Consider the following 24,323-nt stretch of genomic DNA (forward strand, 5'->3'; position numbering starts at 1 on the left):
ACCCCGAAGACCTCATCAAAAGCCTCCTGATTTTATTGAAAGAACCAATGTTAACCTCATTTCCCATCATCACCCAGAGGAAACCGCGGCCACCATGGAGTTCATCCACTTAGGGGCCCCATCGGACCCTCTCTCACCACGCCCACTCCATAGCACTGCAACCCATCAGTACTGTGCTCATACCCTTTCTGTATGCCTCTATATCTTGGAAGACCTTCACAGGCACTTGTAAACATCATTGCTCATGAAACCCTCTGTAGATCTTTCAACTCTCGCCATCTGCAGACTGATTCTCCGCTTCCATTTCCAGTCAAGGTCTTGGAGAAAATCATCAACAGTTTTTTTACTGAATACAGCAACAATGGGCTCCTCCTGAACACCAACATTGGAATCCAAGGTTACGCACTCCGATGGATCTTCTCATTTTGATTGGAAGGAGGCAGTCAGTCAGCCTCGCACCATACTTCTTGGAGGTCCATGAACTCATCTGCAGCGTTCCCTAAGGACCTTCTCTGACCCAGCCTCTGTTCAACACATGCATGATCCCTCTAGCCAGCACCATCCACTCTCACGACATCAACATCCGCTCATATCCCAATGACATGCAACTCATTCTTTCCCTTATGGACAAGACGCCCAGTCCCTGATCAAGTTCAATGTCTGCATGATAGTCCACTGGATGAAGACCATCTGTCTAAAGCGGAACACTGACAAGACCGAAATCGTGTTCTTCAGGGAGAGCAGTTCACTGTGGGATTCCACTCAGTAGCCAACAGAGCTAGGACCGACAACGCCAAGCACCTCAGGATCTTCATCGACACCAGACTCAACATGACTGACCAAGTCAATGCCATTAACGCCTTATGCTTCCATACACCGAAGATGCTGAGGAAGATTTTCAAATGACTCCCAATCAGAAATGATAGAAATGGCAGAAAGCTATCATGCACGCTCTTGTTACAAGAAAGCTTGACTATGGAAACACCCTCTATGCCGCAATCGACAAAAAAATCACCTGAGCTCCAGACCATGCACAACTAAGTGGCCAGAATCAGTCTAACCTACAATGGCGCATTCCCATCACACCACATCTGAAAGAGCTATACTGGTTCTGTATACACAAACGATCACAATTTAAAATCCTCACCCACACTTTCAAGGAACTATATACAACTGGCCCTGCATTCTGTACAAGCCTTTCAGACACCTCCGCTTGTCTGCACTCCTGCTCACACACCCTACGCATTCAGAAACCCAGATACAGCGGTTGACCATTCTCCTGCATCCGCCCTAAAGAATGGAATGACCTGCCACTACCCCTAGGAGCCTTCTTCTCACTTCTTGAATCAGGACCTGGCTTTCTGAGTAGTCCCATTACGCCCTAGATGTGTCTCATTTGCACCTGCTCAGCCCCAGGATATCCTCCCGGGTGATAGTGCGCTCGACAGCTCTGAATAACATAACAGGAGAAGTTACCAGGTGACAGTCACCAAGTATACAATACCCCAGTTCTTTGCTTTTCATTTACAAACCATTGTATTCAGGTGTGTGTTAAAAATAAACAAGACTAGAACAGAATGTATGCTGTTGTTAAAATAAACCCCAGGGCTGCAGCACTGTGTCGTTGGGGCATGCAGTCTCTTGGAATCCTTGCCCCATTTGCAAACAGTTTTCAGGGTTGGCCCATATTTTGAATGCAGATGCAAGAGCCGCAGTATGGTTATTATTGCACTTGTGAGCAGTGGCACGCATGAGCTGGGGCACTTGTAACCAGATTCACTAGTGACCAGTAACATTTGTGACCAGTTCTGCCTGTTAATTCAGTCTGCAGTAGTTTTACGCTTTGTGAGTTGAATGTTCTATTGTATTGTATTTCAACCTTTATATAGCGCTTATTATCCATATCTGGGGCGCTGAAGTGGTTTCCTTCTTGGGTAGCAAGCTACACCAGGTTAGGTGTGTTCTCGGAAGGGTTTTGTGTTTGTTTTGATCTTATGTGCGTAGAGTTTCCATGTCATCCATGATGACTTCTGAGGTGCGGTTATCATTTTATAGGACGCAGCACTTAGCAGTGTGATGGATGAAGAAGTCTAAGAGAAAGTCGCATAGTTTGTGGTTATCATTAAGCTGGAAACGTTGAGCAGCTCTGCAAGTCCCTTTATAGTGTTTCTTCCGATCGTTGTTTACTTTGATGCTTACTTCTGGGTTGTACATTGTGAACTATTGTGTTTAAAGTTTATGGTCCTGAGCAGCTTAAGTAGGAGGGAGAAATGGTGGGAGATCTGCTGGGATAATCTTTTTTAATATCATCCCTTATCTGATTGTCATTGTGAGATGTCGTTAAGTGGTCGTATTATGTAGCTGGTCGAGACCTGCAGAGTTGAACTCCATTAAAGTCCTCCCTTGGCCAGCGGCAGGTGACAGATCTCTATCAGTTATTCCACGCCTGTTGGGATGGAGATGGGTGGTTTAATGCTGTTGACTGGTAACCTACTGCGCGATGGGCATGGCCTGCCACAGTTTTGTCTTATGTGGGTGTAAGTGTGTCAAGCAGTACATGGGAATTATTATGCAGCCTGTATGGCCTACCATCAAGTACCCATCGCTGGATGTAATGCTATTACTATTAGTGCAGAACAAGAGGTTTATCTATTGTACTGTCATTGCAATTATATAGCAGTTGCTACCCTTGACAAGTGTTACAATAGAAAAATCCATGTTTTCACATTGTTCTATGTATGTTAGTATTTGCGGCGCCATTTTCTATGTCAATGCCATTTTGAGTTATAATCAAAATGTATTCTCTGCTATTTCCAAGAAAAGGCCTCTGTTAAGTTGTGTTTCTCCAAGGCTAAGTTGTGTTTCACTACTGAATACACTGTTCTTATTAGCGCATACCTCTCCCTCGAGATAGAGGCCTTCTCCCACTGGTCTAGTGGTGGGCACGGGCAGAGCGATCTTGAGTAGCAGATACTGTGTGCCTGGCCTTAGAATCGATGTTTATCCTCTGTACTTCATTATTAGCTGCATCTGCTTGGAAAAGTTCATTGTGGGCGTGCCTTCATTGGTTCTGAAATGTACATAATGTATCTTTATGCTTACTGATGTCAGTCCCTCTGCAGCGCTCCTAAGCGACTTGGCAGACCGGGCTCCACTCTAAATGCACCTGAATGAATAGATATTGGTTTGTATTCTCTACTGTCTGCCCGACTCTTCGTTTGGTATGGAAGGCTGAGAGGTGGCCGTGAGTGACCCGGGTGACCCTTATCGGGTCACTTCCTTCACAAGGTGTTTAAGCACTTTACGCCGGGCAGCATGCTGCTCCAGATTCCTAGGCTAGTGGGCGGTTTTCCCTGTGGCTACTGGGATCAGTCTTGTGCTCTTAAGGAAACTATTCCATGAGTTTAGTCGGGTTTCTATGTGTTAGTTTAAAGTAATAGGAGTCAGATGTGATCTTTAGTGGGGGGTGGAGGGTATGTCAATTCATGCACATGGTTGGCACTTGTTAAGCCTGGTGTTCTATGCGTAGTTTCCTCCCAAACCTTTTGCCTGCAGTAGGCTTCCTGAATTCATTTTTGTTGACAGTAGGGCACCGCACACTTTTCCACTGCTAACCATTGCCAAAGGGCGTGTGCTCTCTCCGTTGAACATGGTAAAGTTGGCTTACACCCAATTGCCACATTTGTTTTACTTATACATCCCTAATAGAGTACAACAGATATCTACGGCCTGTAAATTGCATGCTACTAGTGGGCCTGCAGCACACATCGGGCCACCTACTGATGTAGTATTTTAAAACATGCCTCAGGTCTGCCACTGTAGTGCAGATTTAAGCCGACATTGAAACCTGTCAAAATAAGCTTCTTAACAACAAAGAGGACACTGTACCTAGACGTAAGATGCAAAAAGTCATCTGAAACGTCAGGGTGCAAAAAGTCACCCATTCAGTCTAAAGTAAAGGAAAAAGAGGTACAAGAGAGGAAGAAAAGACTAGGTGGGAAAAGAGACAATATTGTCCATAGTAGCCCTCACAAACCCATAGGATGTCATGCTTCATCATCGGGCCATTTTGCTCCACGTAGGGCCGGCGCTGCAATTCCCTACGGGCCCCATACAAGAACACTTTGGCGGAGATCTTTTAGGACATCCGGATGGTGCATGCGGGTGTGCGGGGTATAGTTGATAGAGGGAAAGTGCATGCCAAGTGAAAGTAGGAATAGTAAAAAGGTACATATGCAACAGTTTGTCATATAGGTGTACCTATAGCTGTGATGGCTTGTTTTTGTAGGCATGTTAACCCCAAAGTATCATAGGTTGACATGTTTCACGCCTTAATAGCCAAGGTGGTCATTGGCGTTTCATCAGGACCAAAAAGCTTAAAGCAACATGTGCACGTGAAATGTGTTTAAACCCTCTTGATTTGGCATGGCGGGCAAAAAGATTATATACTTTGGAGCAGGCTATATCTTCAATAAGTGTCCCGCTTCTGTACAACACCTAGAAAAGAAGACAGACACAGATATATATGTATATGTGCACCAGTAACTACTTGATGCCATACAGTGTGCCACCTTAGCGTGCACATTATCAACACAAGAAAGATAAAACAGGAACTAAGCACGCGAGATACCACAAACACAGTTTGTATAGAATAAAGTAAGAGCGCCCTATAGTAAGGACAAAGTCTTAATGACTCGTTAGTAGAATGGCCTGTTGGGGTCCTAAATGTCAAATGCAAGTGAAATTGTCCCCTAGAACACATAGTAGTAACAATATTCAGGGACAAGAAAGAGTGCTCGTTATATGTGGGACCAAATTGAGTGCTCGCCATACTGAAATGATGGTATGCTCACCTCGTTCTTGAGGAGTGACCCTGCTGGCAAGGACAAAGCGCGCCCACACCGTACCGAAGTTACGATCACTGAGCAAAAAAAGGGGGGAAGAGAGGCGAAAGTAAGCAGCTCAGTGGAACCTGTAACTCGCGCCGGAAAAGTCCCAGAACGCGGAATATTGCCAGAACGCTTCCGGTGACTGCAAGATCTTGCAGTCACCGGAAGCGTTCTGGCAGTATGCCGCGTTCTGGGTGCATTCCTGCTCTATTTAACAAACACCGAGTTCCGGGCATATTCTTCACTGGCCTCGGAACGTGCAGGTGCTCCCTTGGAAGCACCCTCAAAAACGTAAGTGTTTATTAGGCCCCCTGGAGGATTTCTGTGTCCTGTAACTCTAGGACTTTTCTAGGGGACAATTTCACTTGCATTTGACATTTAGGACCCCAACAGGCCATTCTACTAACGAGTCGTTAAGACTTTGTCCTTAGTATAGGGCGCTCTTACTTTATTCTATACAAACTGTGTTTGTGGTATCTCGCGTGCTTAGTTCCAGTTTTATCTTTCTTGTGTTGATAATGTGCACGCTAAGGTGGCACACTGTATGGCATCAAGTAGTTACTGGTGCACATATACATATATACATATATATCTGTGTCTGTCTTCTTTTCTAGGTGTTGTACAGAAGTGGGACACTTATTGAAGATATAGCCTGCTCCAAGGTATATAATCCTTTTGCCCGCCATACCAAATCAAGAGGGTTTTAACACATTTCACGTGCACATGTTGCTTTAAGCTTTTTGGTCCTGATGAAACGCCAACGACCACCATGGCGATTAAGGCGTGAAACATGTCGACCTATGATACTTTGGGGTTAACATGCCTACAAAAACAAGCCATCACAGATATAGGTACACCTATATGACAAACTGTTGCATATGTACCTTTTTACTATTCCTACTTTCACTTGGCACGCACTTTCTCTCTATCAACTATACCCCGCACACCCGCATGCACCATCCGGCTGTCCTAAAAGATCTCCGCCAAAGTGTCCCTGTATGGGGCCCGTAGGGAATTGCAGCGCCGGCCCTACGTGGAGCAAAATGGCCCGATGATGAAGCATGACATCCTATGGGCGTGTGAGGGCTACTATGGACTATATTGTCTCTTTTCACACCTAGTCTTTTCTTCCTCTCTTGTAACTCTTTTTCCTTTACTTTAGACTGAATGGGTGACTTTTTGCACCCTGACGTTTCAGATGACTTTTTGCATCTTACGTCTAGGTACAGTGTCCTATTTGTTGTTGAGATATTGGTTTGGGAGCACGGACACTGGACCTTCATATAGCTCCTTGGGTCTCCCTTTTTGTGTTCATAAAAAAAAAAAAAAAAAAATAAGCTTCTTGCCAGGCCGTAACCTTCCTTTTTAGAACAAGAAAGTCACTCCTAGGGAAGCCCCTAAACAGCCCATGAGACAAGGTGCACTGTATTTAGAAATCAGAACATGTGTTTTTACATTTTATATGTCCTGGAAATGAAAAACCCCTACTTTCGTTATTGACCACAGTAAAAACGAATTCTCCCATTGGATAACATCAGCTATCATATTATATTTAATAAGTGATAGTTTTGATTTGGAACAGGTACCAATGTCATGTTTACACTCTGGTGAATTGTAATTTAAACCCCTCCATCTAGTATGCCTGGGTCCTATATCCTGACCCTATGAACCTTCTTCTACCCCTGTGGCCCTATCTCATGTCCCAGTTTCACCATTTTGTCTCTCTTTCCCCTTCTCCTGCCTCCTAACCCTGTGCCTGTGACCCCATTTCCTGTGTCTCAATCTCATGTCCCTGAGTCCTTTCTTCTGTTCCTTTTTTAGAATTGGGGGTCTCTAGTTGGCAGTGGTATGCACCCTGTCCAAATGGGGACCCTTTCTTCTAGTCAGGATGAGTAAAGTACACACCTAAGTTTACCTGTGTTCACCCTCTGGTTGCTTGGCACAGCGCAGTCAGGCTAAACTACAGAGGCAATGTAAAAGCATTTGTATAAAACCCACAGTAACACAGTGAAAACACCACAAGTCGACACCATACCAGTTTAGAAATATAGATTATATTTATCTAAACCAAACAAGACCAAAACAACAAAAATCCAACATAAAGGTATCAAAATATGATTTTAAAAAGTTAAAAACAGTTCTGTCCATAGAAAACTACAGATGTGTGATTTTTGCACAAAGTACCTCAAATGCGTCAAAGTTACCGGATGAAAACAGGCATGGGGGTGGTAATTTGCGTCAGTCTTTGCTCCAGGGAACATGATGCGTTGGTATCTTACTTTTAACAAGTGGTATTTTCAAATGCACAATTAAAGAAAACCTTTACCAAAAGGTGTGTTATTAAATTGTGAGTACAGAGAGCTTAAACTCCAGATCTCTACCTGTTCTCAAATGAAATGTACACTTTTAAATTGTTACAAGGCAGCTCCAATGATAGCCTATGGGAGAGCTAATCCTTGCAATAGTTAAAAATGAAATTGGCAGTAGTTTACTAGCAGAACATGTAAAACACACCAGTATATGTCCTACCTTCCACATGCACTGTACCTTACACATGGGGTTATCTTGGGCCTACCATAGGGGTGCCTTACATGTAGAAAAAAGGAAGGTTAGGACCTGGCAAGGGAGCGCACAGGCAGGCAGTGGCAGGTCTGAGACATAATTGAAAGCCTACTTGTGTGGGAGGCACAATCACTGCTGCAGGCCTACCAGTAGCATTTGATTTACAGGGCCTGGGCACACACAGTTCACTTTACTAAGGGCTTACTGGTAAATCAAAAATGTCCGTTATGGAGAACCAATCAGAATGACAATTTACACATGGAGCACCTGCACTTTGACTTTGATCAACAGTGGCAAAGCTCCCAGAGCACCTAAACGGCAAAACGACACTCAGCACACAGCCAAAAGTATAGGAGTCAGAGACAACAAATCAGTGGAAACTATACCAAGGATGCTAGGTCTAACACCCTTTTAACCCATCTCCAGACCCTGTGTTTCCATCTCCTGTCCCTCTGCCTCCATATCTCTGTCTTTCAAATCTTTGATGCAGCAGACAGAGCCACTTAGCCCTGTGCTCCCGTCCCATGTCCCTGTGCTCCAGTCTTCTGTTCATGTTTCACCGTCTCCTGTCCCATTTCCCATCTCCTGTCTCTGTGTACCCATCTCCTGTCCCTGTGGCCTTATCGCAGGTCCCTGTTTCTCTGTCTTCTGTCCCTGTGTCCCCTTCTCCTGCCTCCTAGCCCTGTCCCTATTTTCTGTCACTGTGTCCCCATGTCTTGTCCCTGCATCCCCATCTCCTGTCCCCCTCCTGTCCCTGTGTCCCCGTCTCCTGTCCCCATGTCCTCATCTCCTGTCCCCATGTACCCATCTCCTGTCCCCCTGCCTCCATATATCTGTCTGTGCATTCCTGGGTGCAGCAGACAGAGCCATGTGCTCCCCATCTACCCCCTCTTGCCTTTGCCCTTGTCTCATTCCTTCCCATCCCCTTCCTCCTACCCCTGTGCACACAGCCCCTGCCCCATCATCCCTTTTCCTCTCATTCTCCAGTACATCAGATAAACGTGTCTGCTCTCGTGTCCACTGCCTCCTGTGTCCCTGCGCCTGTGTCTCCTGTGCTATTACTCCTGTGTCCCCATCTCCTACGCCTCTGCCTCCTTTGCCCTCCCTTCCTGTCCTCCACTCTTCCTACCTTTTGCTGTGCCCCTGCCTTACCTGTCCCTGCCTTCTATGCCCCTCTCTTGTGCCCCTTCTCCTTTTCCCCCTCTGATGTGCGCTGTGCCCTGCCTCTTGAATCTTCCTCCTGTGCCCTTGTCTGTAGTGTCCTCCCTGCTGTTCCCCTGCCCTCCTCTTGTACCCTCTTCTCTAGTGCCCTCTTCTCTGCCCCTGCCTCCTTTGCCCTCCTCTCCTGTGTGTTATGCATCTGTCTCCAGTGCCCCTCCCAGCTGTGCCCTCCTCTTGTATCCTCTTCTCTAGTGACCCCTCCTGTGCCCTTGTCTGTAGTGTCCTCCCTGCTGTGCCCCTGCCCTCCTCTTGTACCCTCTTCTCTAGTGCCCTCTCCTCTGCCCCTGCCTCCTTTGCCCTCCTCTCCTGTGTGTTATGCATCTGTCTCCAGTGCCCCTCCCAGCTGTGCCCTCCTCTTGTATCCTCTTCTCTAGTGACCCCTCCTGTGCCCTTGTCTGTAGTGTCCTCCCTGCTGTGCCCCTGCCCTCCTCTTGTACCCTCTTCTCTAGTGCCCTCTCCTCTGCCCCTGCCTCCTTTGCCCTCCTCTCCTGTGTGTTATGCATCTGTCTCCAGTGCCCCTCCCAGCTGTGCCCTCCTCTTGTACCCTCTTCTCTAGTGCCCCTCCTGTGTCCCTTCCGCTGCCCTCCTCTTGTACTCTCTTCTCCAGTGCCCCCTCCTGTGCCCTCCTCTTGTACTCTATTTTCTCGTGCCTCCTACTGTGCCCTCCTCTTGTACTCTGTTCCCTAGTGCCCCCTCCTGTGCCTGTGCCTCCGCTCCTGTGTGCTATGCATCTGTCTCCAGTGCCCCTCCCAGCTGTGCCTCCTCTTGTACCCTCTTCTCTAGTGCCCCTCCTGTGTCCCTTCCGCTGCCCTCCTCTTGTACTCTCTTCTCCAGTGCCCCCTCCTGTGCCCTCCTCTTGTACTCTATTTTCTAGTGCCTCCTACTGTGCCCTCCTCTTGTTCTCTGTTCCCTAGTGCCCCCTCCTGTGTCCGTGCCTCCTCTGCCTCCGCTCCTGTGTGCTATGCATCTGTCTCCAGTGCCCCTCCCAGCTGTGCCCTCTGTTGCTTGGTTTTGATCCCCCACCTTCAGTGGGCCACCTCATGCTCCCCTCCTTCTGCCAAGTACCACACATCAAGGGTTAAAATAACACATGTAAGTGCTGGTGTCTGCACACCTCAATAAAATTCCAATGTCACACATTTAGTAGCTCCCATATAGTTGACGAGGCGCTGCAGGCACTTCAATGGAGTATAGCAAACAAAGAAGTCAAAGTGCTTTGTGCTGCTTCCCCGGGCAATCTAGTCCATATGAACCAGGCCGGGTCAGGGAGAGGTCACTGATTGGTAAGTAATTTCTGACTATGTTGGTTACTTTGCAATTACTTTTTTAACTTTCATAGATGTGATCATTAGACCAACTTCCTGCACTACTCAGCCTGGTTCCAGTGCTAAAGTGCTTTTGCGCTCTCCTTTAAACATCGAAAAGTTGACTTAGGCTCAATTGCACATTTAATTTACAAGTATCCAGGCCCTGTAAATTAAATATTACTTTTGTGGTTTTGTGCACTAATTGTGCTGTCCTCTGAAGCAGTACTCTAAACATGTTGTAGGCCTGCCACTGCAGCCTGTACTTCAGTTTTAAACTGCCATTTGAACCTGTCAAAATAAACATTTTGCCAGGCCCAAACCTTTCATTTAAAAACATATAAGTCGCCCTGAGGATGGGCCCTAAGCAGCCCCAACGGACAGTGTGCATTGTGCATAAAAATTAGGACAATCGTTTTTAGATTTTATATGTCCTGGTAGTGAAAAACTCCTAATTTCATTCTTGACTACAGTAAAGACTATCTCTCCCATTGAATAACATTGCATTACCATATTAAATATACTATGTGATAACTTTTGATTTGGGACAGGTATGAATGTCATGTTTACACTCAAGTGATTTGTAATTTAAACCCCTTCATCACCTATGCCAGTGGTCCCATCTCCTGCCCATGTGCCCCCAACTCCTGCCCCTGTGGCCTAATCTCCTGTTCCTGTTTCTCATTTGTTTTATGTCCCTGTGTCCCCTTCTCCTGCCTTCTAACCCTGTCCTGTGTGCCAAACTCATGTGTCCCCATCTCATGTCCCTGTGTCCTTATTGTCTGTTCCTGTGAACCCATCTCCAGACCCTCTGTTCCTATCTCCTGTGCCTCCATATCTCTGTATTTGCAATCTTGGATGCAGCAGACAGACCCACTGTGCCTGTACCCCCATCTCCTGCCTCTGTGGCCCAGTCACGTGTCCCTGTTACCCAGTCTTCTGTCCCTAGCTCCTGCCTCTGCTTCCCCATCTCTTGTCCCTGTGTCCCCATCTCATGTCTCTGTTTTCCTGTCTCCTGTCTCTGTGTCCCTGTTTCCCATCCCCCCCATGTGTCCCTATCTTCTGCCACTTGCACCCTGTCTGTGTGTCTCCATCTCCAATCCCATTGTCCCCACCTCCTGTCTGTGTCCCCACCTCCTGTCCCTGTGTCTCCATCACATGTCCCTGTGCCCTTATTTCCTGTCCATGTGTCTGCCATCTCCTGTCCGTGTACTTCCATCTCCTGTCGCTGTTTCCCCATCTCCAGACCCTGTGCGCCCATCTCCTGTCCCTCCATGTGTCTGTTTTTGCATTCTTGGGTACAGCAGACAGTCTGCCCTTCTTTCCCATGTCCTATGCATCTGTCTCCAGTGCCCCTCCCAGCTGTGCCCTCCTCTTGTACCCTCGTCTCTAGTGCCCCCTCCTGTGCCTCTCCCAGCTGTGCCCTCCTCTTGTACCCTCTTCTCTAGTGCCCCCTCCTGTGCCCCCCTCTTGTACCCTCTTCTCTAGTACCCCCTCCTCTGCCCCTGCCTCCTCTGCCCTCCTATCCTGTGTCCTATGCATCGGTATCCAGTGCCCCTCCCAGCTGTGCCCTCCTCTTGTTCCCTCTTCTCTCAGGATGCCAGTCTCTCACACATTGACCAGGATGCCAGTCTCTACCAGTCTCTCGCCCACCGCTCAGGATGCCAGCCTCTCTCACATTTCAAATATTTCAAAAAGTGAAACAGGTGCAGATCATTGGAGGACAGAAGTCATTTATCAGTCAGAAGGGTAACATAGAGTTGTCCACACAGAAACGCACAGCATTACGCAATTGTGTACAATTTCTGCTCCTCTAAATGTTTAAGGTGACTACAGTGAAATAAATTAAGAATAATAATATTAATCGAGATATCATTAATACCAATTCTGCTCAATTTTTTCCTTCGTCAATACTCTCAGTTCTTCTTGGCCTTCAGGGCTGAACTGATTGCCCGACAACCTGAAAGAAAGAAAGTCAGTCAAGAAACAAGAACTGTGAGAACTCGTGTTACAGTTTCCATATGTGAGCCAATGACCACCGTGAACCCCAAGGTCTGAAAGAAAGTAAACACTTCACCCGCTGCCTGGTCCTCTGAATAAATCTGGATGCCTGTAGAAGGATAAGTCAGCTGTTGCTGATTCTCCACTGGTGATGTGGTAGTACCAATATACAATATGTAAAGACCAGTGAATGAGTTACAGAAGCTAGAACTTGCAGTAAGAACTTGGAGTACTGAAGGACCTGAGCCTGGGTCACAGATATTGGGAGCTACAGTACCAATGTAGAGAAATGAAGACGCAGCTACAACCGGGAGGTGTAGTAGCACAGGATGTCTCATGGGTTACAAGAAATACCAATGCAGAGGACTGAAGATGCTCTGTAGGGATTACTGAAAGTGGGAGTTGTAGCAACAACACAGACAAATGAAGTTGGACTGCTTGAGTTACAGACACCGGCAGTTGTAGTAACAAAGTAGAGAGACAAAGGATGGGTTGAAGAATCTGGGAGCTGCAGTGACCATGTAGAGAAATGGCGTATCTGTGCATGGGTTATGGAAACTGGAAGTTGTAGTAAAAATGTATCGCAATAAAGGGTCTGCGTGTATTATTGAAACTGGAAGTTGTAGGAAAATGAAGGGTCTGTGCATGGATTATGGAAACTGGAAGTTGTAGTAAGAATGTATGGAAATAAAGGGTCTGTGCATGGATTATGGAAACTGGAAGTTGTAGTAAGAATGTAGGAAAATGAAGGGTCTGTGCATGGATTAAGGAAACTGGAAGTTGTAGTAAGAATGTATGGAATTTAAGGGTCTGTGCGTGGATTATGGACACTGGAAGTAGTAGTAAGAATGTAGGAAAATGAAGGGTCTGTGCATGGATTATGGAAACTGGAAGTTGTAGTAAGAATGTAGGAAAATGAAGGGTCTGTGCATCGATTATGGAAACTGGAATTTGTTGTAGGAATGTAGGAAAATGAAGGATTCTGCATGGATTATGAAAACTGGAAGTTGTAGTAACAATGTAGGGAAGTGAAGGGTGTGCATGGATTATGGAAACTGGAAGTTGCAGTAAGAATGTAGGAAAATGAAGGGTCTGTGAATGAATTATGGAAACTGGAAGTTGTAGTAAGAATGTATGGAAATAAAGGGTCCGCATGGATTATGGAACCTGGAAGTTGTAGTCGCTGAATCAGCACCTGATGATTAACGGTGTCAAACGCCACACTAAGGTCCAGGAGGATCACTGCCACTGATCCTCCCGAGTCCAAAATGCGTCTGGATTCTTCTACGACTGTCAGAAGGGCAGTGTCAGTGCCCTGGCCTGGGCGGAATCCGGTCTGCCAGTCTCGGAGCAGACCGTTTGACTCCAGGAAGCCTGACAATTGATAATTCCCTAGCCTCTCAGCAATTTTGCTGAGGCCTGGCAGGAGAGATATAGGCCTAAAATTTGCCAATTCCCCCGTGTCCAAGTTAGGCTTTTTTAAAAGTGCCTTGACCACTGCTATTTTCCAGCTTGGTGGCACCAAGCCCTTGTCATATGGATACTTCGTTACATATATTGCGTTAAGTTAGCATGAGTGTATTACATGTTTAAACAGCCGTTTTTCCTTCGGCTTCAGTTTTGCACACGACACCTACTTGTTGTTGTCGCTTTCAACCTAGAAGCGGTGATGTGATTTATTTGAGAATAATATGTTATTTCTATGCTATCAGCTTTGCCTGGTACACTTGGTACAACTGTCTGCACACTGAGAGCTGCACACTCTAAGAATAACCTAACACAAGGTTGTTGGGAAGCCTGATCCTCGCACCACATTAGACATAACACAAATAATGTTGATGCCAACATTTTGGGCTCTACGCGGGTTTAAGATAGAGTTACACGGAATGAATACAGCCACTTGGTGCTGCGCATGAAGAGAGCTGGTAGCTGTTGATGTGAACTACTCCTACTGACATTTAGAGGTATGGGTCCGCCCTGCTAAAGCCCGAATGAGACCTTCTTAGATATAAAATAATATGCTAAATAGGGTGCGCGAAATATAGGTGATATAGATTTCTATAGATTTTGCATTGTAACATGCTATCACCGTTTGCTTACTATGGATTAGTGACTATGCTGCTAACTCTGATTTTTATAATCTGCATTTTGGTATTATACAAGATACTGCGTTTGAGAACCTTGCATTGAATAATAAATATTTCAAACTTGCACGTGTGCTCTTTGACTCTCAGTTTTGGTTTGAAATGATTATATAACGAAAGAGTGTTCATGTGTTCCACGATTCCCGAGGTATTCTAAAGTTCATGTTCTGGTTTGTCTAAGACATGGATCATTTCATAATGAGCCATGAGACACTGTAGCTAGCTAGGTAAGGGGATTTCTGACACTGAGATGAGTTTTGGATCATCCTAACTCACTGAGGTTCTAGATCTCTATGCACAGTTCTGTGGGAGAACGGAAACACTGCTACACCCTGGGAAAAAGAAGCGTTCATCAAATCAGTGATAGGAGTTACAATGGATGGTGCTACTTGTTTGAAAAATTTCATAGGGACCGGATCCATTGGGGACCCACTTTTCGTAGATGTAAGAACTTTCAGTACTTCGGCTTATGAAACTGGGCCAAAAGTATCTAGAACGGTAAATGGCTCTCTAGGCTGAGTTAAGGAGTTCTTTTCCTGTGTCTGCTGAGGTCGTGTGGTCTGAGGCAGGGAACTAAGTATCTTTTCTATTTTTGTATGAAAGAAATCTGCAAGCTCCTTACACTTTTGTTTGGCATGTGTAGCCACAGGTTCGGGAACTTTAAGGAGTTCTTGCACCACTTTAAAAGTTTGGAAATAAAGGGTCTTCATGGATTATGGAAACTGGAAGTTGTAGTAAGAATGTATGGAAAGGAAGGGTCTGTGCGTGGATTATGGAAACTGGAAGTTGTAGTAAGAATGTAGGAAAATGAAGGGTCTGTGCATGGATTTGGAAACTGGAAGTTGTAATAAGAATGTAGGAAAATGAAAGGTCTGTGCATGGATTATGTAAACTGGAAGTTGTAGTAAGAATGTATGGAAATAAAGGGTCTGTGCATGGATTATGGAAACTGGAAGTTGTAATAAGAATGTAGGAAAATGAAGGGTCTGTGCATGAATTATGGAAACTGGAAGTTGTAGTAAGAATGTATGGAAATAAAGGGTCTGCATGGATTATGGAAACTGGAAGTTGTAGTAAGAATGTATGGAAAGGAAGGGTCTGTGCGTGGATTATGGAAACTGGAAGTTGTAGTAAGAATGTAGGAAAATGAAGGGTCTGTGCATGGATTTGGAAACTGGAAGTTGTAGTAAGAATGTATGGAAATGAAGGGTCTATGCGTGGATTATGGAATCTGGAAGTTGTAGTAAGAACGTATGGAAATGAAGGGTCTGTATGGATTATGGAAACTGGAAGTTGAAGTAAGAATGTAGGAAAATGAAGGGTCTGTGCATGGATTTGGAAACTGGAAGTTGTAGTAAGAATGTATGGAAATAAAGGGTCTGCATGGATTATGGAAACTGGAAGTTGTAGTAAGAATGTAGGAAAATGAAGGGTCTGTGCATGGATTTGGAAACTGGAAGTTGTAGTAAGAATGTATGGAAATAAAAGGTCTGCATGATTTATGGAAACTGGAAGTTGTAGAAAGAATGCATGGAAAGGAAGGGTCTGTGCGTGGATTATGGAAACTGGAAGTTGTAGTAAGAATGTAGGAAAATGAAGGGTCTGTGCATGAATTTGGAAACTGGAAGTTGTAGTAAGAATGTATGGAAATAAAGGGTCTGCATGGATTATGGAAACTGGAAGTTGTAGTAAGAATGTATGGAAAGAAAGGGTCTGTGCGTGGATTATGGAAACTGGAAGTTGTAGTAAGAATGTATGGAAATAAAGGGTCTGCATGGATTATGGACACTGGAAGTAGTAGTAAGAATGTAGGAAAATGAAGGGTCTGTGCATGGATTATGGAAACTGGAAGTTGTAGTAAGAATGTAGGAAAATGAAGGGTCTGTGCATCGATTATGGAAACTGGAAGTTGTAGTAAGAATGTAGGAAAATGAAGGGTCTGTGCATCGATTATGGAAACTGGAATTTGTTGTAGGAATGTAGGAAAATGAAGGATTCTGCATGGATTATGAAAACTGGAAGTTGTAGTAACAATGTAGGGAAGTGAAGGGTGTGCATGGATTATGGAAACTGGAAGTTGCAGTAAGAATGTAGGAAAATGAAGGGTCTGTGAATGAATTATGGAAACTGGAAGTTGTAGTAAGAATGTATGGAAATAAAGGGTCTGCATGGATTATGGAACCTGGAAGTTGTAGTCGCTGAATCAGCACCTGATGATTAACGGTGTCAAACGCCACACTAAGGTCCAGGAGGATCACTGCCACTGATCCTCCCGAGTCCAAAATGCGTCTGGATTCTTCTACGACTGTCAGAAGGGCAGTGTCAGTGCCCTGGCCTGGGCGGAATCCGGTCTGCCAGTCTCGGAGCAGACCGTTTGACTCCAGGAAGCCTGACAATTGATAATTCCCTAGCCTCTCAGCAATTTTGCTGAGGCCTGGCAGGAGAGATATAGGCCTAAAATTTGCCAATTCCCCCGTGTCCAAGTTAGGCTTTTTTAAAAGTGCCTTGACCACTGCTATTTTCCAGCTTGGTGGCACCAAGCCCTTGTCATATGGATACTTCGTTACATATATTGCGTTAAGTTAGCATGAGTGTATTACATGTTTAAACAGCCGTTTTTCCTTCGGCTTCAGTTTTGCACACGACACCTACTTGTTGTTGTCGCTTTCAACCTAGAAGCGGTGATGTGATTTATTTGAGAATAATATGTTATTTCTATGCTATCAGCTTTGCCTGGTACACTTGGTACAACTGTCTGCACACTGAGAGCTGCACACTCTAAGAATAACCTAACACAAGGTTGTTGGGAAGCCTGATCCTCGCACCACATTAGACATAACACAAATAATGTTGATGCCAACATTTTGGGCTCTACGCGGGTTTAAGATAGAGTTACACGGAATGAATACAGACACTTGGTGCTGCGCATGAAGAGAGCTGGTAGCTGTTGATGTGAACTACTCCTACTGACATTTAGAGGTATGGGTCCGCCCTGCTAAAGCCCGAATGAGACCTTCTTAGATATAAAATAATATGCTAAATAGGGTGCGCGAAATATAGGTGATATAGATTTCTATAGATTTTGCATTGTAACATGCTATCACCGTTTGCTTACTATGGATTAGTGACTATGCTGCTAACTCTGATTTTTATAATCTGCATTTTGGTATTATACAAGATACTGCGTTTGAGAACCTTGCATTGAATAATAAATATTTCAAACTTGCACGTGTGCTCTTTGACTCTCAGTTTTGGTTTGAAATGATTATATAACGAAAGAGTGTTCATGTGTTCCACGATTCCCGAGGTATTCTAAAGTTCATGTTCTGGTTTGTCTAAGACATGGATCATTTCATAATGAGCCATGAGACACTGTAGCTAGCTAGGTAAGGGGATTTCTGACACTGAGATGAGTTTTGGATCATCCTAACTCACTGAGGTTCTAGATCTCTATGCACAGTTCTGTGGGAGAACGGAAACCCTGCTACATGGCGCCCGTACGTTGTTGGCCTTATATCATGACACTCAAGTAGTATATCATTCAAACCTTGACACCTTCATTCCCGTTTCCGGTAAACGGTGGTGTCGGAAAAACCTACCTATTTTTAAAATAGGTCTTTTCAAGCTTGAATTCTTCTAAAAACGGTTTCTTTGAATTACTACCCAGTTGTGCTACAAAGTGTTCTTTGTCTTTTTTCTCTTCCTGTGCTGCCATGGCCGTGGACATACCGCAGCATAGCCGCGTCGCGGTTCGCGACCACTTGCGGGCATATAATGTCCCTGTGGAAGGCTTGGCTGTGGTTCTAGTGGTGAGTGCGGAACATGCGTACCCGTACGAATTGTTTTATTCCTGGGTGACATTTCCGGAAGTGGACGCTAATTCGGGTGTCTTCCATTCATACACTGCCTCGGCTGTACCGGCGGCTTATGCTCCGTACAGGGCACTGGAAGTACCTATCGATGCTTGGCAGCACGGAGTTTGGTTTGGTGGCGCCCTACCCCATTCTTTAACGGCTCCGAGGTTAGGTCCTTTGTCCATTCCGGGCACAAATTGGCCCGCTTTGGGTGGATTTACTCCTCACCCTAATCGCGCTACTTGTAATGTGGCTGACCTGCGGCGTCTTCATGACGTCGCGGTTGGAGTGATTAGGGCGCTTGTTCATTACATTGGTCGTAATGTTCATGGCGCAGCCCCCGCAGGTGCGCAGCTTCGAGCAGAACAGGCTGGTTTGAAAATCAGTCCTGTCTTGGTGAATTCCGTTATGGGCAAGAAGCCCCAGGATAAGGATGATTTTCCTTACTGGCTTGCCGAGAAATTCGACCAGCTGGAGGCTGTGTTTCCTAATACGACTCCGGGTGAAAAACACTGGATTCTTACGCTTAGTTTACCGAAAGATTTAGCCCCTGAACTTGCTGACTGTGAAACATGGGGTAAGACTTTTGCAGCGGTTTACTCGAGGTGCTATGGCACCCCATCTGTGTCAAACCTTTCTGCGGTCCTTAAACGTGTTCAGGATGATCACGGACCGGAGTCGGCGGTTGAATTAGGTATGCGCCTGAGCGGCTCGTTTGAGACAGTTTGCGGTCTTATCCTTGCAAATGTCAAGGGGGATGCAGTGAACTTTCAGGTGGCCAATGCTCTGGCGTTAATTCCCGATGCCGAGAAACCCCGTCAGCTAGCAAGAATTATTGTGGCGGCTTATAAAATGGTTGGCCGCACTTCTAAGGGTGTTAAGGCTTTTTCTGAAAAAGAGAAGAAGCAGCCCCAGGGACAGTCTTCGGAAACGGGTGGACAACCCAAGTCCAAAAAACAAAATTGGCCTAAAAAGCAGAATCAGGGTAAGCAACAACAACAGCAGACACAGGTTTCTAGTCCGGCACCTTCACAACCTGCGCAGTCAGATCGAGTTTATGATTTGCGCGATCGCGCGACGATTAAATCGCCTGAAAGATTTCAGGCTTCTGACCAACGCTCTCCTCGTTCCTTTCAGGACTCATCGGCTCCGTCAACCGGTGGTGGAGGGGGCGGCAGGGGCAGGGGTGGCCAGCAAGGACGTGGCCAGCCCCGCACGCGAAGTGAAGGGGATCAGCGGGTCGACTCGACGCCAAAGAGACCGCAGTTTGCCAAGAAGAAGGTCGCAGCCTTAACGGCGCATCGATATGCCCCAGATAGTGAGAACGCGGCTTCGGAATCTGACGTGGGCTCTGACCTTGCTGGACAGCGCGGCGGAGATTACCATAGTGAGAGAGGCCCTCCGTCCACTGTTGAAGGTGACAGCGACTGACACTTATGTTGTAATTGAAACGGCTGATACACATGTTGCTCCCCCTGAACGACTTTTTGAAATTGTCCTGTTAATTGAAGGTGACATGCAACGAACTGTAAAAGGGGTATTTTGGGAAAATCTTTCGTCAACGTATGACATTTTGCTTTCGGAGGCTGACTGGCCCCCACCTTTTGTTCTCGCAGCTCCGCGAGGGGAGGAGGTGATCCTCCCCAGTTTCGCGCACACTGTATCGAGAGTGGAAGTGCTGCATTTTGCAGAAGAGTGGGCTCTGGCGCTTGCGCCGGCTGTGTACCGAAATCAGTGTGGCTGGGATAAATTGTCCCCTAGCCATGAGATTCCTTTACGGTCACGGCCACAGCCACAACCTCAGTATCCCATACGGCGTGAAGCTAAAGCTTCTGTCGCGTCTATCCTTGAACAATTGGAATATCAAGGTGTAATTGAAACGTGTGTGTCACCAATGAATAATCCCCTTTTTACTGTGAACAAGCCGGACGGCTCATATCGTCTGGTTTTGGATTACCGGCATTTGAACTCGCATTGCCGTAACTGTGCAGTACAGAATACTCACGGCTCTGCCCTAGTGAATAGTCTTGAGCGTAAACGGTTCAAAACCACGCTTGACATTTCCAGTGGTTTTTATGCACACAGATTAGATGGTCTAAGTTCCCAATGGACCAGTTTTACGTGCGGCGGCGTACAAAAAATGTTTAAACGACTCCCGATGGGCTATAAGAATAGTCCTGGAGTGTTTTCCGCCCGCATAGTCTCTCTTTTGGAGAGCTTCGATCCAGTTGCTTGTTCTTATGTGGATGACATTTATCTCACAGACGACGAACTTTGGGAGCATCTGTGTCGAGTAAACAGCATAATTTGTAACTTTGCAGACATGGGTTACAAGTTTAACTTTGCAAAATCACACATTGCGGAGTACACAGTGTTGTTTCTGGGTTATGAACTTAACCACGAAGGAAAGGGGTTGGCTCCTCACTTCCTGGAGAAGTGCGCGCAGTTGCGCTCTCCGACAACGCTGAAAAAATTATAGTCTTTACTGGGTTTTTTGAATTTCGGTAGAACATACATTCCGGAATATGCCCAGCGTATCAAGCCTTTGTATGCGCTGATACAACCATCTTTTTCCAAATCATGCTGGCTGCCTGAGCATTCAGCCATTCTGCAGTCTTTGCAGGCTGATTTGCTCGCTTCTGACTACTTACAGACTCGTGATAACCAGACCAACCTGGTGATAAGAATTATCCCTGGGACGGTGGGTTTCACGTACCTGACTTTTAATGAAGGGGATACTGTACCTATTGCTTACAAGTCACACTTGTACACTTCGGCTGAACTGCATTTTTCCACTGTGGAGAAAGTTTTAACGGCTGTGCAGATGGCAATTCTTAAGGAACGTGCCCTGTCGCAGGGAAAGCGCATGTTGGTTGTTACCCCGTGTCCTGCCTTGGAGGCGGTCACGAAAGCCAGTGTACCGAATTCTAAAGCTTTGCACCCTCGGTGGATTCAGTGGGCTACATCCTTGACATCTCAGGATGTCACGTTTATTTTTGACGCCGCTTTACGGTCGCAGGAGTATTTACAGTATGAATTTGTTCATCCTGCTCCTTTAGCGATGCGGCCGTTGGAGGATTTCCATTGTATCATTTACACTGATGGTTCGGCGCAGGTTGCGCATGGCTCTAAACATGCCTACGTTTCCGCTTGCGCCATTGTAGTCGGTGCCATGGTGAACGATGAGTTCAAGTCCAGTGTTGTGCACACGCAAACACTAGGGGACTGCACCGCACAATTAGCAGAGCTTCGTGCTCTTATGCTCGCATTGGAGTACGCTGATCCTTGTGTGACGACTTTAATCGTAAGTGATTCTTACTACTGTGTCCAGTCTTACAATGAGAACTTGTTCTTTTGGATTCAGAATGATTTTCGTGATTCCAAAGGTAGCACAATAAAACATAAAATGATCTGGGTCCGAGTGGCGGAACTTAAAAAGAAACTGCCGCTCGTGTTTGTGATTCATACTCTCGGCCATCAGCGCGTGGGGGTCCACGCTGTTGGTAATTCGCTTGCTGATGAGGCAGCGAAGTCTGCGGTATCAAAATACTTAGTTGCAGCAGTCACGAGGTCCAAAAGCAAAATAGATGATGACATCTTGGCGGCTGTTGCTGCCACGGAGAAGGGAGGTAAATATCCTGCGGGGTTCCCTTCGAAGTACACATACCACTTAAGTCCCGATAAGGTTCCTTATGTGAAAATTCCTGAAGTTGGCGAACGTCTAGTTCCCAACTCGGATCGCAGAGCTTCTCTGATTACAGCGGCTCATGAAGGTGTGGCGTCTGCGCATGCGGGCGTCTCAGCCACTGTAACTCAGCTACAACAAAGGTTCTGGTGGCGGGGACTGTACAAACAGATGCGCGATTATGTCCTTATGTGTGACATTTGTCAGCAGATTAAGCCTTCTACTGCTGCGCGTCCGCCTCAGACACAGTTGTACATCTCTAATAAACCGCTTGGTTGCGTTTATTTGGATCACTGCGGTCCTTTTTCCTCTGATACTGCGTATAAATACATCTTAGTAGCAGTTGACTCATGCACACGCTTTGTGTGGGTATGGCCGCATCGAAGCGCTGATTCGCGGACTGTCATTAAGGATTTGCGTGTCTTTGTGGGAATCTTTGCCTGTGGTACTTTCCATTCGGACCAGGGTCCGGCTTTCGCCTCTAAGGCGTATAAGGATGCTATGGTTTCGTTGGGAGTCCAAGTCAAGTTTTCAAGTCCCTACAGGCCTGAGGGCAATAGTGTAGTAGAACGAATGAACCGCGACTTAAAGCAATCTTTGACAGCCCGAGTTATAGGCACTGGTAGAAACTGGCTGACCCACCTCTATGGCGTGCAGCGTGCGCTTAATAATCTCCCTAGAAGGTCTCTGGGTGGGCGGACCCCATACGAAATGCTCTTTGGTATCAAGATGTACGTCCCTGACCTCGATGGTGCAGACTGCCAGGCCCAGGCCGCGGCCTTTGACGTAGATGAACATTGCAATGTTTTACAGAATCTACAAAAGACCAGAGACAGTCTTGCTAAGGAACACTTGCCCTCCACGTCGGATGATGCGTTGCAGATCCCGGTAGTTGGCTGGCTACCCCAAGTTGGAGAACTGGTTCGAGAGAAGATCGATAACAAGAAAGAGTTTGGTCCCTCATATCGAGCACCGGTTCGAGTTCTTGGAGTGAAGGGCACAAGAACAGTCATTTTACCACCACTTCCAGGTCGTAAAGAAAACAGATTTATTTCTATTGACAATGTCAAGACACACAGGGTGGCCGTTTCTTCATAGCATGACACCGGCTGTATCCTGTCCTTCCATGGTGAGGCACTCTGTGCTGGCTATTACATCTGGTGCAGAACAGGAGGTGTCCCTCGAGATGCCTGCCATATCTAGTCCTTTATTAAATACAATTCCTGTTACTAACATTGATGAATTGACCTATGCAGATCCTGCTGATTTATCTATGTCCGATTTACAAGCTCGTTTGGCTAACCAGTCCAGATTCTCTTTTGACTCTGATTCGGAACTTTCAAAGAAACCATCGACTATTGCAAAATATGCCACGCTGTTTAAAAAACATTTTATAATTCCACCTTGGACATACGTTTGGCTGATACTATTTTCATTTTATCTTTTTATGTCAATTGGTTTTGTGTTTTATTTTTTCCGCCTGATCGATGGCCATTATGTGAAAGAAAGAACAGGAATTCGGTACCTTAATGGAACATTGGCCCCTCTTTCCTCCTCACATTCAGCACACAGACTAAAAAGAGACTTAAATACAGTAGAGATTACTGCTTGGCCTGTCCTTGATGGGATTGTGTGGGATGCGGTTAGGTTTCAGATACATGGCCCCACAGAAGTTATTAATGTTCCTAATGTGCTTAGAGTAAACATGGGAGATGTGATTAAGCAAGATATTCGTTCTGATGATTGGGATATTCAGGCCGTGGAAGCATTGTTCTCTGATTTGAAATATTATGCGGCCTTTGATGCTGAGGAGTTGTACTTAGATTCTGTCAATTATGGTGATTTGTTTTGTTATCAACATTATGGGAATCACTTCTTACACAAAACAAGTTCCAGGAGGGTTCCTGTGAACTACACACAGTGGGAACATTGTCCTGCTCCTTTACAGGGGAGCTCAAGTACATTTCTGGGGAAATTCTCTTATTTTACAGATTTTAATCAATCAAATCCTGAGTCGTTTTATTTTAAAGTGAAACAGAAATTCATGTCCAAAGTTAGACTTACCGATACAAAATTGCTGTATTCGAAGTCCTTTCTAGACAAGTTAGCTATAGATGGCTATGAGTTATGGAAGGAGGCTATTGACCTTAAATCGGTTTGGGGTACCAAAGATTGGCAGGTACAAGGCACTGAGGCTTTGCATCGTGCATGTCTCATCCCGAATCACATGTTGTTTTTAAATTCTACTATTTCCCAAACAACATGCTTTGGATTGGCTACATCTAAAAAATTAAATACACCTACTATCCCTGATTTGGAAGAATATTCAGGTTGGAGTAATTTCACTACATTGTCCATCAGTGGGATACGAGCACTTTTGCACAATTCCTCCTTTAATATTTCCAGTTTTGATCCAGAGGGGTGGCTTTTGTGGCAAAGAAGCTCTGATTCTTGCCAACGTCGTTTTTTGGGTTTGTCTGAAGGTTTTACACACATCAGGCCAGGTCCCGGGTTTGAAACAGATTACACTGTTACTACTTATTCAGTAGGCAAATTGTGTCAGAACTGGTTACAACATTCCACTTTGGCTGCAGTTAAACTGCATCTGTCCCAGTTGAATGAGAACATAGAGCTAAATGATTTTATAAAAGGCCCGGCTAGGG

The 24,323-nt window shown here is 45.7% G+C and overlaps 1 protein-coding gene across 3 annotated transcripts in view; it reads right to left on the bottom strand.

The window, feature by feature from the left end:
• Nucleotides 1–11,692: 11,692 nt before the first annotated feature.
• The window catches only part of LOC144764091 (NACHT, LRR and PYD domains-containing protein 3-like), a 337,958-nt gene continuing 325,327 nt past the window's right edge, over nt 11,693–24,323 (bottom strand). For all 3 annotated transcript variants that reach the window (XM_078650250.1, XM_078650248.1, XM_078650249.1), the window contains one exon: nt 11,693–11,936. In XM_078650250.1, coding sequence (XP_078506376.1) covers nt 11,852–11,936 — 85 coding nt within the window. In that variant the 3' untranslated portion in view covers nt 11,693–11,851. The remainder of the gene's footprint in view (nt 11,937–24,323) is intronic.

This window comes from Lissotriton helveticus, chromosome 6 (genome assembly GCF_964261635.1).
Source record: "Lissotriton helveticus chromosome 6, aLisHel1.1, whole genome shotgun sequence".
Taxonomy (NCBI): Eukaryota; Metazoa; Chordata; class Amphibia; order Caudata; family Salamandridae; genus Lissotriton; species Lissotriton helveticus.